General features: G+C 54.9%; 4 protein-coding genes across 4 annotated transcripts; 3 read left to right on the forward strand and 1 right to left on the reverse strand.

The window, feature by feature from the left end:
• Positions 1-3,845: 3,845 nt before the first annotated feature.
• On the forward strand, positions 3,846-4,145 carry CCMA1212_004237 (uncharacterized protein; the record flags this gene model as incomplete). Its single annotated transcript, XM_073701552.1, has 2 exons — positions 3,846-4,076; positions 4,134-4,145. Coding segments are annotated over exons 1-2 (189 nt in total), but the record flags the coding sequence as incomplete, so codon positions are not given.
• Positions 4,146-5,932: 1,787 nt separating this feature from the next.
• CCMA1212_004238 (uncharacterized protein) lies at positions 5,933-7,033 on the forward strand (the record flags this gene model as incomplete). The annotated part of the gene is made up of 1 exon (XM_073701553.1): positions 5,933-7,033. The coding sequence occupies one exon, from the start codon at positions 5,933-5,935 to the stop codon at positions 7,031-7,033; it is 1,101 nt and encodes a 366-aa protein (XP_073559495.1).
• A 1,785-nt stretch (positions 7,034-8,818) lies between these two features.
• Positions 8,819-10,271, reverse strand: CCMA1212_004239 (Isocitrate dehydrogenase [NAD] subunit 2; the record flags this gene model as incomplete). Its single annotated transcript, XM_073701554.1, has 5 exons — positions 8,819-9,610; positions 9,670-9,792; positions 9,855-9,941; positions 10,065-10,124; positions 10,188-10,271. 5 exons carry the CDS (start codon positions 10,269-10,271, stop codon positions 8,819-8,821), a joined length of 1,146 nt encoding a protein of 381 aa, XP_073559494.1.
• A 962-nt stretch (positions 10,272-11,233) lies between these two features.
• On the forward strand, positions 11,234-14,462 carry CCMA1212_004240 (Exocyst complex component SEC5; the record flags this gene model as incomplete). The annotated part of the gene is made up of 3 exons (XM_073701555.1): positions 11,234-11,540; positions 11,594-13,662; positions 13,725-14,462. 3 exons carry the CDS (start codon positions 11,234-11,236, stop codon positions 14,460-14,462), a joined length of 3,114 nt encoding a protein of 1,037 aa, XP_073559750.1.
• Between the last annotated feature and the right edge of the window lie 301 nt (positions 14,463-14,763).

Below are 14,763 nucleotides of genomic sequence, written 5' to 3' on the forward strand. Positions count from 1 at the left end.
GAACCGAATTCGAATCTGGGGTCACTGGGGCAAGGGAGAGCATACAATGGTAAATAACAGCACAGGCGTCTATCGGGCGAAGCGCGCGCAAATATCTATGGGATGGGATGGGAAGGATAGTGGGGGAAACACATATGGAAGGGTCTATGCCGCGTTACATTTTCCGTTTTCTCCCGTCTCTTGGGTAAGGAGGATTGTTATGGGGGAAGCACACATAGGGTCAGCTTATTGGGAGGGAGGAGAGGAGCAAAAACGACGAGTTGGAATGAAGTGTGTGTTGTGCAATGGAGAGATGCGCGTGGGTGTGCTTGCGATGCTAGTATAGTGGTTATGATGCCTAAGCGTTTGAGATGGCTGGTGATTCCATCAATTCATGGCCAAAGCGAATCATGATAACGGGAGGCTGGCTTTTACTGTGATGACCACGGTGCTGTACATATGGTTGTTCGTAGTGAACTGCTGGGTATGTAGGTAGCAATTTATCCAGAGATGACCGCAGGAGTACTATAGATGAATGCATTCAAAAGTACTAACCTAACCAGAGTCGGATCTGGGTTTGTACCATCATAATCACCTCCGTATAGATAGTCAGATAGTCCTTACCAGAGTTGAATATAATTGCACGAGGAGCATTGAAAAGGCATAGCTTGGCTCGCAGAGACAGTGCCTCGAAGATGCCCAGATAGATCAGGTAGGTAGGTACACAGGTAGGCAAGGTGCATAGAACGCCCTCCTTGCATAGGTAGTACTACTGACCGACTGTGTAAAACTTCAGAGACACGCATACTTAAAGGAGAAGACGAAGCAAAGGGAGGGGTTTGGATATAAAGTCTCATGGCTTTTCAGTTCAAGCAGCATGCCGGGTGAGAAGACCCTGACATTTCCCCCTTACATGATATATATATATACACCAGATCGTGATGAAGCTGCTGATCCGAGGCGGAGATGTGTAGACGACGTAGGCTGGAGGGCTCAGGATACAGAGGTGATGACTTCCAGCCTAACATGCAGGCATCATCGGATCGCACGGATAACATATCAGTATGCAGCTGCTCGGAGAAAAAAAAACGTGTTCGAGTCCGGCGTTCGTGCAGTGGGCGTCAACATGTATGTCACGAAAAAGGTTATGCAAGGGGGGGAGAAGTCTTCTGTCTCGAGCAGTTGTGCATGGGAGCTCTATCGGCAGTGTCGTCACATTGCGTGTGATGAAACAGGCCGATTGCAGAGTTCTTATCGTCAACACAAGGTTTGAACAGATCCTTGAAGATAGGAGGCATAGGAGTATGTCATTTGTCGAGCATTGAGTGCCCAGGTCGGGCTGTGAGGTGATGTCGTGGATGGGGACACGGCCCCCCTCTGGCGAAGGAAGGATTTGGCAAGGGACAGGGAAGAGGGACATGCAGGTTCTGGTCCATATATCGCTGGAGGATACCGATTGGTAAAGTCTGGCAGTTGGCGAGACACACTGCTGTGGTAATGACATCGGGTTTGCTGTGGGAAGGGCAGCCGAAGCCAGAGCTATCCTGGAGTTGTCTCGGTCGATAACCGGTGCAGGGTCTAAACGTGGTTGGAGTTAGAGTGCGAGCTGCAAGACTTTTGCGTTCATTCTAGCAGTATCTTGACCATTTTGTAGGCTGATCGTAATGTAAGCCAATAACTGAGTGTGCATGTGTGATGCTTGGTAGGCGCCTCTCTTGTTTTGACCGACCAGCTCAAGGGTGAGCCCAGGTTGCTGCGTTACCCAGATGATAGCACTGTGTCCTTTCTTTCACATATCCCAAGAACTTATTGGGATCGATTCCCAATGCTTGATTGCCGCACTTTGTAGATATCAGCAGACGAATCGTGAGCAGATGTGCCGAGGCCTCCCATACGCCAAGGGCCAACCAATGCCTCGTTACGAGACAGGGAATGCTGGGCTTCGGACAGATATGCAGCCAGAGACCAACAACAAGGCCACCTGACTGGCTGATGCATCACCCGATGGCTCAACCATGCTACCTCGCCCGAAAACAAGGACTGTTTGTGTGCCAAGTATATGCAGCATGTAGATGAACGGGCGGCAACATTTGTGTAAGTGGATGGAACGCAGAACGACGCGGGTTCTGTATTCCGTTGCCTATTCCCACCGGACAGTATGGCTCAATGACAAATAAACGAGCGTAAGACCTGATGCGGCAAGTCATGCCATGAGTGAAATGTGATACAGGAACAGAACCGCAACAGCGAGCCTTGACTGCATTGTCCTCACAGCAATCTTTGGACTGGACGACGAATAGCTAAGCCACACACACTCCTCGGAGGCTTGGCCGATCCAACAAGGCTAGTAAGCCGCCCATCATGATCGTTGCATCGGTGGATCCAGGCAATCGGGGCATTGCTTCGATCGCCCAGGACCCAATCGTTCCGCATCACTCCGTGGTGGAGAACCGATGGATGCCCGATGAACGAAGCGGCTGGATGCCGTTGATGAACAACGAGCCGGTCGGACAAGAGATCCACGATGCTTGGACGCGTCACAGGGGGAGGCGTTTGAAGTCGTCATCGTAGCCGCAGGACTTTCGTCGGGACACTAGCCAGCATTGCTCTGCTTCGTGGACAGAACCTGTATGCAATCGAGTACGATTAGGCCAATGAGATGACGTCCGAATATGCACGATTCCTTGTTGCTGGCAATGTACGTTGATAGGTGCATATCGGCACGTAGCATCGCTGCTTATTGGCGCAGTCCGAGGGCTCCCGCTCTGTAGCCAGTGCCGAAAAGCTCGACGAGCAGTTCTCGTGCCATCATCACCACGGCCCACACACATCTTTCCTTATTGAAACGTTGATGTTTATGCAACTGGACAAGGGCGGGGAGATGCGAATCGAGAGGCCATGAGAGGTGGTAGCACTTCACCAATATATGCGTAGGATTCCATCCCGGCCATGGTTTCAAGCGCACGTCGGGATGAAAACGCGGCACAGACTGCTTGGTAATGACCATCGGAAGTCGCCGTCCCTTGGAGAGCAGATTCCCACGAGAGGGATTCTGTCGCACAGCAGCGGCAACACGGCAGCCTTGTTGCGCCTGCAGTGTCTCCTGAGCCAATGGATCAGACGACGTAGCCGGAGTGTCGGAGGGCAGCAAATCAGACGTCTCCCACCCCACGACGATGCTGTGACTGTGGCTTGCTTCCCTTGTCCCGCGTTCGTGACATGACGCTGTAGACGGCGGACAACACGTGAGAGGTCGGCATTGTCTGTTGACGTCGTTGTGGCTTTCCGTTTTCCATTCGATTGTCGTGCAATGTCGTCCTTGCATGTCTCCTTGCATGGGGTCGTGGTCCTTTCATGGGCACAGCACTAGAGCAAGGCGCCGTCGTCGATCCCTGGCCGTCGATGAAGTAAACGTACATGTGCTCGGAGATCAAGGAGAGCGGCACAGTCAAGCCATTGCAAGGGTTCTGCCAAACGAGGTGGACTGCGGGACGGCTACCGAAATGTTGGAAGAAGGAGAAGCGACCTGTTGCCCGCGTCGGCACGGATGTATTCTTGGAACGAGACTCGGAAACCATCCACCCCCATTGTCCCGTGTTAATTCAACGCGGCTGGAGATGGCTGAAAGCTGGTTCATCCCTGTCCATACTTGTGCTACCCACCCCGGAAATTTCTGGGTTGCAATGAGGCTTGCATCGAGTCTTGGAGTCTGGAGTCCCGAGTATGGAGGGAGAATCTTCGCAGTGGAGCTCCATGCCTTTTGCTCTTCAGGTCCTTCTATGTGCCCCGGTGAAGCTTCTATTTTTGCGTCCAAATGTGAGACATTGCAGGCTAGTATTGCCAACAGTCCGGCTGCCTTGTCGTAGGGACGGGCTTCTAGGCCAACGCCTCGGAAGCAGGGGAGGCTGGAGAGCTCCGATGAACAAATCGACACGGCTGAAGGAGCTGAAGGACTGGGAAGCTGGGATATCGACTTGTGGCGTCAGGGCCCAGGTTCGAGATCAAGGTCTGGAGGCAAAAGATGGCAGAGTCGCCGCGTCATGGCCTCGATCAGATCAGCTCAGCCCGTGCAGCTTGAGGTCGAGATTCCGCTTCCGGTGAGACGCGGGGCGAATGCGAGCAATTGAGCGCCAAGTAACGTAACTGTACCCCAGACAGAGCGATAGTAGACAGACACGCTAGATCAGAGACATTCAGGGTGGTGCTGCGTGGTGACCCTGCTGATACTGATACCGATGGCGAGGGCTGGGCGCTGAATGCGGCGCTGGATAAAGAAAATGACTGGTGATGGGACGAAGTTGGAGGTTGATGGCCATTGATTGGCCTGGTGGAAGAGGGGTTGTCCTTGTGGGAGAGGGCAGCAACGACACATGACCGGCGACTTGCATTAACTTGTATCTGTAGTGGTGTTCTCTACCTGCATCCTCTATCTAGTATCTTTATGGCCAATGCATCTCTTGATCGGTTATACCTTGACTTTTGCTCTGTATCGTATGAGCAATCGAAGAAATACCCGAGATACCCTCAAGGTTCATTTGCGGGACTTGAAGTCGTGCAGAAACGCTGTACCCGGACAACCTCCCGTGACTGCGGAGCGAATGCGGTGAGAGATGCCTCATGGCAACAGACAGATTGACTCACTGAAGGCCAGTTACTAGCGAGGGTTTCCATCTGGGACAAATAATCGCTCTTTTTACCTTGTTTGACCTTGCAAGCAAGTACAGAGTAACAGCAAGCAGCCACACGTCCGCTGCGCACACGTTACGCGCCCGAATCCCGTCAGCAGTGGCCCCGGACAAGGGCCGCTGCATCGGATGTAGCATCTGCATATATTGATGATTCCCATCGTCTGTGAAGAGTGAATATTGTGCGAAGCACTTAGAGGTACAATATGTCGATTTGTTTGCATCGATGGCTTCTTGTAAAGATAAGGGTCTTCAGCCTCGCCGATAAAACGGAACGCCGACACGCGGTATTCCGAGACCTTGTCTTGCTTGTGTCGGGCCATCGTCATGGCGGGTTGCCACCCCTTGAGGCCCGAGTGGATGGATAAAGAGTGCCCAACAAGCCGGTCGTCTCTTGCAGGATTGCATCTATCTGCGGTATCATATTGATGTATCAGTTACTTTGTGTCTCTGATCTATTGACGCCATTCACATCTTGTGCCTGTTTACAGACAGCTCGTGGCTGCATCATCCTGTTCATGCCAATGCATGTATAAGCCAACGCGGTCGGCCTTGCAGGTACCATCCACATCTACATCTATACTGTACTCTGCAAGACGCAAACAAGAGCACAAACATCAGAGACTGCTTGATCCATTTGACGAACTGTACGACAGAAGAATGCTGCAATCTGCACGAACCATGCTGGCAAACAACGAGGGTATTGGGTACTCGCACTTCCCAACGTTCTTCGTCACAGGTGTGCAGGTGGAGGGCGTGCACGCAGATTATCCATATCCACTAAAGCTGCCAGGCCACAGGGGCTACAGGGGGGGTCTCTCGGCACCTATGGACGCCTGTGGACCCCCCCTGTGGGCACCTGCTGGCCTCCGCCAATCCGCCAACGCACCCCCCTGCTGCGCCCACCCGCTTCCCGTTTGGGCAATACGCAACGCTGCCAGACCCAGACCCCGACTTGCGAGCAAGAGATAAACTTGCCGGACGTCCGCTCCAGTCCTTTGCTCGAGCTTTTAGCCTGTGCATCGTCTCTTGACGCTTTTCTCCTCTTTTGCCATAACAAGTCTCTCAATCTCACGATTTGCGTCTCCCCCGAGTCGTTTTGACTTCGCAATCCTATCCAATATCGCTGTTCTGATCATACCTTCAACTGCCATTGCCCGGCTTCATCACACAAAACACCTGGACTAGACATCACGAGCCCCGCCCTTTGTGACCCTTACCCATCAGGTCTATTCCCTCAATCTGTCTCTCCTCATCTCCTCTTCATCATGGATCAGCTCCTCACCAATCTCTGGACAAGAGGTGGCTGGTTCCGTGCCTTTACGCCTCCAGTCGTCGAAGCTGCCCCCAAGGGAACCCCTATCCTCAACGTCCCATCCGATGTTCTGCTCCTCATTGGAGACCACCTGCAAGAATCGGATGTCCTCAGTTTCAAGCTCGCCTGCAGAAGCACCTTTGTGCTGTTTCCGCACACTTACAAGACCCTGTCGCCCTGCGCGAAGCAAGACTTTCTCGCAAGCATCGAAAGAGACCCCCTGGGCAAGGGCACCGTCTACTGTCACGTCTGCAACAAGCTTCACCCTTTCCAGGAAACCGCCGGACCTCAGTCCAAGGTCGAAGTCGACGACGTTGCCGGAAAGAGCCTCAAGGCTGGCAAGTGCGTGAGCCGAGATCGATTCGCGCCCGCAGGCAACCCCTTTACGCTGAGCTACACCCATGCTCGACTGGCCATGAACAGACACCTGTACGGGCCCGAGCACGGCATCCCGCTGGCCAACCTGTGCGTCGAGCAGAGCGAGCGCCGAGACGCCATGGCCATCCGGTGCTCGACGTCGGCCAAGATCATGGACGACGAGCTGTTCCTGCGCCGCACCTACGTCCTGACCGTGGCCGATGCCGACGTGCCCGCGTTCCGCAGCTGCACCGGCGCGCGCGACCTGAAGCTGTGCGAGCACACGTCGCTGTCTGCCGCGGCGTCGCCCTTCCGGCACTCCATCCCCGAGCTGCAGAAGAAGCCGGCGGCGGGCGACGACGGCCTCGTCCCCTGCCGCGAGGCTCCGGGATCGTGTGGCTTGTGCCTGATGGACTATGACATCACCATCGAGCATTGCGCGGGCGAGACGTACCGCATCGTCATCCGGGCCACCCACCAGCTCGGGTCCTGCCGGTCTCCTCGCGACTGGAAGTGGGCGCGCTTCACCGAGTGCTACCGCATGCACGTCTTCTATCCCAGCCGGCCCAACCGGCGAGGCTCGGTGTACGGGCCCGGCGCTGTCCAGAAGCGGTGGGCCGACGACGAGAGGGAGGCTTGCGCAGTGCTTGACGGGGGATCCGGCAGGGGTCTCTTTGGCTTGTCTTTTCTCAGCTAAACGGAGAAGAGGATGTGGTTCTGTGGCCGGTTTCGAGAGGCCGTCTGTGGTATCTATGACACGGGGAGCTGCATCACGAGACAGAAGGGGCGCTGTCTGCTGTGTACGGGATCGACCCTGCACAGCCACATGAAGGAAAGCAACCAGGCGACCACAGCAGCATCGAACGAGACGGTGCTATTTCATCTGCATTGGGCTGGAGTTGGGGAACTTTGGGATATGGTTCTCATTTGCCAATTCTGGCTTGTTTTATTGTTGTTTTTCTTACGGCGTATTCGGGTAATGGGCGTCCTTGTCAGCGGATTGGCCGTGCTGTATCGAGGGATCGGAGACGTCACGATTTACGACACCATCATCATTTGTCTCGATTTGAAGACAAGCTTGCATCTATATGCATGAGCAATCTTTCTCTTCAGTTTTTTTTTTCTTCTAGCTATTTCATCCCGCTCAGGACTCGGATACCCAGCAATGAATTCATCTCTTCTCCATCTCGGATTCGAATCTCTAAACATTTGACATTTGCAGCCGTCAACCTAGTAATTACCTACCATCAGCCCAAAGAATCGTTACAAATACCTCAAAAAAAAAATTGGCGTATGTCAATCAAGTCATGCCCATACCGGATTCGATGCAGATTATATGTGCCGCCTCGATGGGACTCATTGCATCGATCAATTCTTCTTCAAGATGCAGTGCCACCACGGTGAAAGTGTGATGACTTCATAACCCGGCAGTGTAAAGATGATTAATAGCCACATCTCAGACATTATCAGACAGGCGAACAAGAACCCCTTGTTTCTGCTTTTTTTTTTTTTTTTCGCGTTTCTTATTTTCCGCTTTTTTGTTATTGGATGCTCTTTTTGGCTTGTCTGAGATTTTGTGTGTTTCTGCGGAGTTTGACGAGATGGGGGTTCTAGGGTACTTTCGACGACTTGTCACGTCCAAGCGGTTCAGCACGACGCAGTCAGGTAAAGTACAGAGCGTTTTCGTAATACCTAGGTAGGTAGGGTAGATAAATAGTATGACCCTCCGAATCTTCAGTTTGCAGCCTGTGACTTCTTGTGCCGGTGTACATGCGAAACTACCTACAGAGGTAAACGTGTGACCGTTCATTTTGCTTCTCCTATAGAATGACTTGATGTCCGTACAGTCGCAATGTCAACGCCATTGCTGAACCACCGAGTGATATGATATCTTGGGGATATCTTCAAATCTTCAATGTCGACACTCTTCCTACGTACAGCACACGTATACGGAAATGGCATACATATCTGGATCGCCTCGTCACTCCAACGGGCCAGGCTTCGGGGCCAAGGCTCTTTCAACTTGTAATTTTTTTTGTGTTATTTTACCATGCCGTAGTGAAAACACGAGCAGCGAAGCTCATGAATTCGCCCGTAAAGGCACGTTTCTAGTAGGTTTTGGCAAACAATACAACACATATTCTAAAACCGCTTTCCTCTTCCTCTTTTCTCCTTCTTCCCCCTTCCCCAGATGTTTTTTTTTTTCGGGTCCTCAATGTACTGAATGCTTGCTGTGAATCAATACATCTTGGTAACACCATAATAAAAGACAAGAAGCCTCCAAGATGACTTTTGAGAAGTATGGCGAGTAGACTGGGGGCCTCGGTTATGCAGGATGGAACCCCCGGTTACGTGGATGAGTGTTTGATGAGTTGTGTGAATGGCGGGTTGTGTGATGGATGGGATTGCGTGTTTCTGCGGCTGCAGTAGAGGCGATCAAAGGTATCATGGTAACGAAGAGGCTGCTTTTTTTCTTCTCCATTTACAGCTTCTCAATGATGGCAGCGGCGTACTCGTGGGTCTTGGCCTTGCCGCCCAGATCGCCGGTCAGAGCCTTGCCCTCGGCCAGGGTGTCGAAGATAGCCTTCTCAATCTGGTTGGCGTGGTCGTTGAGGCGCATGTGACGCAGCATCATGATGGAGCTGAGCAGCAGGGCGGTAGGGTTGGCGAGGCCCTTGCCGGCAATGTCGGGGGCGGAGCCGTGGACGGCCTCGAAGATGGAGCACTCGTCACCAATGTTGCCCGAGGGGGTCAGGCCGAGACCGCCGATGAGACCGGCGCACATGTCGGACAGAATGTCACCGTACAGGTTGGGCATGACCAGGACCTTGTCGTTGTAGGGGTTGGGGTCGGTGACCATCTTCAGGCAGGTGTTGTCGAGCAGCTCGGCGTCGAACTCGATGTTGGGGAAGTCCTTGGCGACACGCTCGGCGACGCTGAGGAAGAGACCATCGGACATCTTCATGATGGTGGCCTTGTGCACGACGCGGACCTTGGTGCGGCCGATGGACTCGGCGTGCTGGAAGGCGAATCGCAGGACGCGCTCGCTGGCCTCCTCGGTGATGAGCTTGATGCTCTGCACGACGCCGTCGACGACGACGTGCTCAATGCCAGAGTACTCGCCCTCGGTGTTCTCGCGGATCAGGACGGTGTCGACGCCGTCGTAGGGGGTCTTGAAGCCGGCGACGGAGCGGCAGGGTCGCAGGTTGGCGAACAGGTTAAAGGTTCGTCGCAGGGTCAGGTTGAGGGAGACGTGGCCCTTGCCAACGGGGGTCTGCATGCATGCGTGAGCAAAAGATGTATCCATCACGGCGTAAATCGTGGTGCACGTACGGCCAGGGGGCCCTTGAGGGCAATCTTGTTCTTGTTGATGTTCTCAATGGCGGCGTCGGGAATGGCGGTCCTGCCGTCCTTGATGATGGGAGTGACGTCGATGGGCTCCCAGGCAATGGGGGTCTATGCCATTGTTAGCCGCCTCTGCTTCCTCGGGAAATGGGTTGGTCTTTGAGCAGTCGTACCTTGGCGGCGGAGAAGATGTCCTTGACGGACTGAGCAATCTCGGGGCCGATACCATCACCCTCGATCAAGCTGACGAGGTAGTTGCCCTATCGACCTGGTAAGCATCCGTTTCCGTATTCGAGAGGCTGCGCAAGCTCAAGCTCTGCAACTCGAGTGCATTTGATATCCCCCCTTCCTGGGCGGAATGCTATGCGGCGAGAGGAACATACATTGGCATCCTTGGTACCCTCGTACTTGGCAACTCGCTCCTGAGAGTAGAATCGCTTGGCCTGGACCTCCGTGTGTTAGTCGACATTTCCATTGGCTTCGTCCTTGTTGCGCCCGTCTCATACCGAAATCGACCAGGTGGCGGCAGCGCGGGGAGCTGCTCGCAGGCACTGCCTGGCAGGGCTGGAGAGGGAGCGGATGGCCAGCATTGTGAGGATTTGGATATATGTATCGTCCGAAGGCACTCAGTACGAAGAGGAGAACGAGAGAGGGAGAAGAGAGAAGAAGAAACACGGTCGGCTGGTCGGTATCTCAGGGGAATCAGATAAAAAGAGGAACCAGGAAAAAAAGAGACAAGCCTCATCCGAAAGATTTTTGTCTCGGGCCCGGCATGGGCGAGACTTGAAGAGCCGGCGATATGCACTGCTCCAGCCTTGGTCCCTCCTGCTTTGCTGCGCTGCGAGTGGCTCGAACGGCGGCCCGGTGGGGAGCACCAGCCACGGCATCTGTGGCGCAGCGGTCGAATTTCCCTCACTGCGCCGCTTTTTGCGCTCTGCCGCTTCGGTTGGACGCCTCGGAGCCGGTCGGTTTGCGGCTGCACGCGCCGAGCTACGCCTGATTGGGCATGGGCCACGCAGTTTCTGGGATTGAGCTTTTTTTTCTTTTCCTTTTTCCCTTTTGCCTCGGCCTTTACCAGTGCTACCAGATTTCGCACGCCTCGAAACGACAAGCCAAGTGCGTCATGATTCGGATGACTAAGAACGCGGCTGTGGCTGGTGACTGATGGCTGAGATTGAACTGTGGCTGGTGGTGTCTGGAGTCTTGTTGAACCTCGTGTGGCTTGTCGCAAAGTACGGGGTACGTCAATCGCTAGAGCTACCAGTTAGCGGGAGGCTGTACCTGATCTTGCATCTCATCTCATCGCATCGCATCGCATTGCATCCCACTCAGCAGCTGCTGCTCGCATCGTCGGGCCGGAACAGCTTCGGGCAAGGCAATGGTCGTTGCGCCGCCCTGCCGGATACAGCCCCTGATCCCCTAACGACGAAACCCGACCATCTGTCTCTACCTCTCGTCGTGTCTTCTGCGCCAGCTTCCACTCCTTTGATCGTATCGTCCACAGCTCCCAAGCTTCAGCCTCACTTCCCGCGATTGCGTCCACTCCGCCAACATGTCCGACTACGAACGAACAATCCTCGAATTCTACCAGCTGCCCACGTCATACCCTTCGGAATGGCCCGCGGAAAAGGACGACCAGGACTCGTCCGGAGACGAGGCCGACACGAAGAAGCACAGCCGCCAAAAGTCGCGATACCAGGCACTTGAGGCGGCCACTGGCGATGGGAAAGTCGCGTCGGCAAAGGGAGCAGTCAACAACTTGGCCCTCAAGGACGAGCCAGACCCTTTAGGCACCACGGACAGCGTCGTCCGTTCGCTGAGAGAAATCGGGCTTCCGGCACAGGATGACGTGCGGCTTCGTGAGTCTCCCAGGGCGTCGCTTCAACCCGCCTCGAGACTGATCGCATCTTAGGGAACCGATTCATGCTGTCCTCGACCACCTTCTCGCCCACCCTCTTCCTCTCCCAGGTACACGCCAACGCTGACACGCGCACGCTACTCGAGGGCTTGAACGTCCTGTCACAGTCGATTGATCAAAAGTCGGCGTCGCTCAAGGTGCTCGTGGAAAGCAACTTTGAGAGATTCGTCAAGGCAAAGGCAACTATAGACAATGTGTACAGAGAGATGAAGTACCGGGGGACGGAAGCCGGTGGAAGAGCTTCGGTCCATGGACGCCATGCTAGTCGCACGAGCTTACGCGGTGGCAGGGGCGGCCTCAACAACCCCTTGGCTCTGTCGGCCGACTCTCGAAAGAAGAATGCCTTGATCAAAGAAAGCGAATACGGTGTCCTGGGCATCAAGGTGCCCCTGTTGGATGTTTCCGCCAAAGCTGAGGATGTGTGGGGGCCGGCTCTGGGAGGTAGAGAAAAGGAGGAGCACCTGAGAGCCTTCCAGCGATACGTCAACAAGTTCAAGGATCCGCTGGAGCTGAGCGCCATAGTAGCCGACTGCATCAAGAGGAAAGACTACGAGACCCTGGTGGAGGCATACAACCGCGCCAGGAAGTTTGCAGACGATGCGCGTGCCTTATCACAAAACATCGACCGCCAAATGCCGGACGACGAGCAGCTCTATCAGATCATGATAGCGGCCCGAGTATGGTACGATGTCGATCACCAAATCCAGAGCTTCAAGCGGGATGCGTGGAAGCGGTTGGCTGCCTCTCACACGCTGTCAAAAGCCGAGAGTCAGGTGGGCCGAAGTCCGGAGCAGCACATGGAGATGATCAACCTGTTGCTGGAACTCGGCGTCGAAGACAGCCCGATACGGGTGTGGCTCATGAGCCGCCACGACTATCTGAAAACCAAGATTCAATCAACGGCCGAGCGCACAAAGGCGGAGATTGAGGTGCTCCGCCGAAGACTGGCAGCCAGCGAGAAGCCTACAAATCGGACCGTGGCTACTCATCTACGTACATTGGGTCGACAGAGTCTTGAGAGCAAACCGACATACAGCGACTCCGCCGACGTGATTGAGTTGTGGGAGAAGATGCTTGGTTTCCTGAACAGCCTCATATCTCCCCAGGGCATTCTAGGGGACCTTCTCGAGTTTTGGCAGACCGCCCAGGGCTTCATCGAGGGCAGGATACAGAAGACGCTGCCGACGGGCTACAATGACGAGTCCCGGGTTCACCATCAGCTCACACAGAGCAACGTTGCGGATATTGAAAAGGGCATCGTTGAACTGGTGGATCTGCTTCGCGGACACATCCATGACTTTTTCGCAGCGCCGCCCCCTGAAGACCTTAGTGTGGTCTTCTCGCCGATGCCGATTTCGCCTCACTCTCCGGCATCAGGTGGCGGGTACGGCAACTCCCTGAGCCCTACTTCCACACGCGATCCACGATTCAACTTTGACCCGAACAACCCGCCGCCGTCGTCGCCAAAGAAGGGCGAGCCGTGGGAGAAGCTGGCCTTTTGGCCCCCTTGGTCCAACTCCATCAGCGGAGTGTACTATCTCTGTAGGATGCTGGGACTGGTCGGCTCGGGCGCGTCTGACCTTGCCACCATCGAGCCCATTAGGTCGAGGAACAGCCAAGTTCTGGAGCAACTCAAGTCCCTGACCGGCGTGGCCAGAGAGCGGTGCGTGACGGCTCTCTGCGCTGCCTGGAATCGTGATGCCGAGAATATGAAGTTTATCGAAGACTGGCTGCCGTCTGCGGAGTCGGGCGATGTTACCCGGATGCCTGCCAGCTTTGCCGCCTTCGAGGGCGCCCTCCTGAGCGGCATGCAAAAGATCCTCTACATCACCGAAGCCATGTCGAAGCCGGGCGCCGGAGATATTGTCCTGCCGCCACCGGCCAAGCTGCTCCAGATGGTCCGGAGCCAGTATGTCAGCACCTTGTACAAGGCCTTGAGCGGCATGGTGGAAAATGCGGAGCGATCAGTCAAGAAGACGGACGACGAATGGTCCATCGGCCAAGAGGGAGGCACCCCTGCTGCATCGTCAGTGGGCAAGAGCACGCTCGATGCCGGAGACCGAGTAAGTCCTTCAACTCCCCCCATTTTCCCTTCATTCACCGTACCCCAGCTAACCTGGCATAGAACGTCCGAATGCTCCTGACGCTGAGCAACCTGCAGGCTCTGCGGTCCCAAGTCGTCCCCAACCTGAACTCGCAGTTTGAGAATGCCTTTTCCGTCAAGCTCACGGACGAGTCCAAGACCATCAAAGACGTGCTCGGACAGATCGATGCCCGCCTCTTCCAGTCCTACACCAAGCAGTCCACCGAAAAGCTCCGCGAAATCATCCACGCCGGGCTCGCGGACCCCGACTGGGCCCCCGGGGTCGGTGAAAAGCCCCAGGCGGCGAAGCCATACGTATACGAGACGCTCCTGACGCTCGTCCTCGTCCACTCGCAAGTCTCCACCACCGCCGCCTCCCTGACGCCGCAGGTCCTCTCCTTCTTGCTGGAGCAGACGTCCCTGCAGCTGCTCGACGCGTTCCGCAAGCGCTCGCGCTACTCCCTCAGCGCGCTGATCCAGGCGACGCTGGACGTCGAGTTCATCGCGCAGACGCTGAGCCACTACACGACGGACCGGGCGTCGGAGCTGCAGAGCCAGATATACCAGGAGCTCGACAGCCGGACGGACAACGAGGCGCGCGCGCGCCTGCAGAACGAGCTGCCCGAGATGCGCAACGTGCTCAAGAAGCTGAGGGAGGCGAGCAAGAACGAGTTTGCGTGCTTCAAGAAGCCGAAGCGCGTGGGGGCGGGGGGAGGCGTGTCGAGGGTGGATAGCGGGAGTATGTCGCCGACGGCCAAGTTTGGGTTTGAGGGGCGTTGATGTTTTTGATGTGAGGGGGAGTGTTGATGGCGTAGCGAGGAGGTGATGCCTTTTTGTTGTTGTTGTTGTTGGAAATATGGCCGCGGATGAGGTAGAGAAAAGAGGGTACAATATAACTATTTGAACAACTTGTGACAGTTACATGTGACTTGATCCCCCCTTGTGAAGTTTTATATCTATATGTTTCACCAACTTGATCCCCTTTGAAGCTGTTCTGTGTTTTTCATGTGTTTCATTAACTTTTCCTGATCAAATCAAGATACCGCGAAAAAGGCCCTCCAAGCGTCTCAACGCCGGAAAT

This window comes from Trichoderma ghanense, assembly GCF_004382785.1.
Source record: "Trichoderma ghanense strain CCMA-1212 chromosome Unknown scaffold_4, whole genome shotgun sequence".
NCBI lineage: Eukaryota > Fungi > Ascomycota > Sordariomycetes > Hypocreales > Hypocreaceae > Trichoderma > Trichoderma ghanense.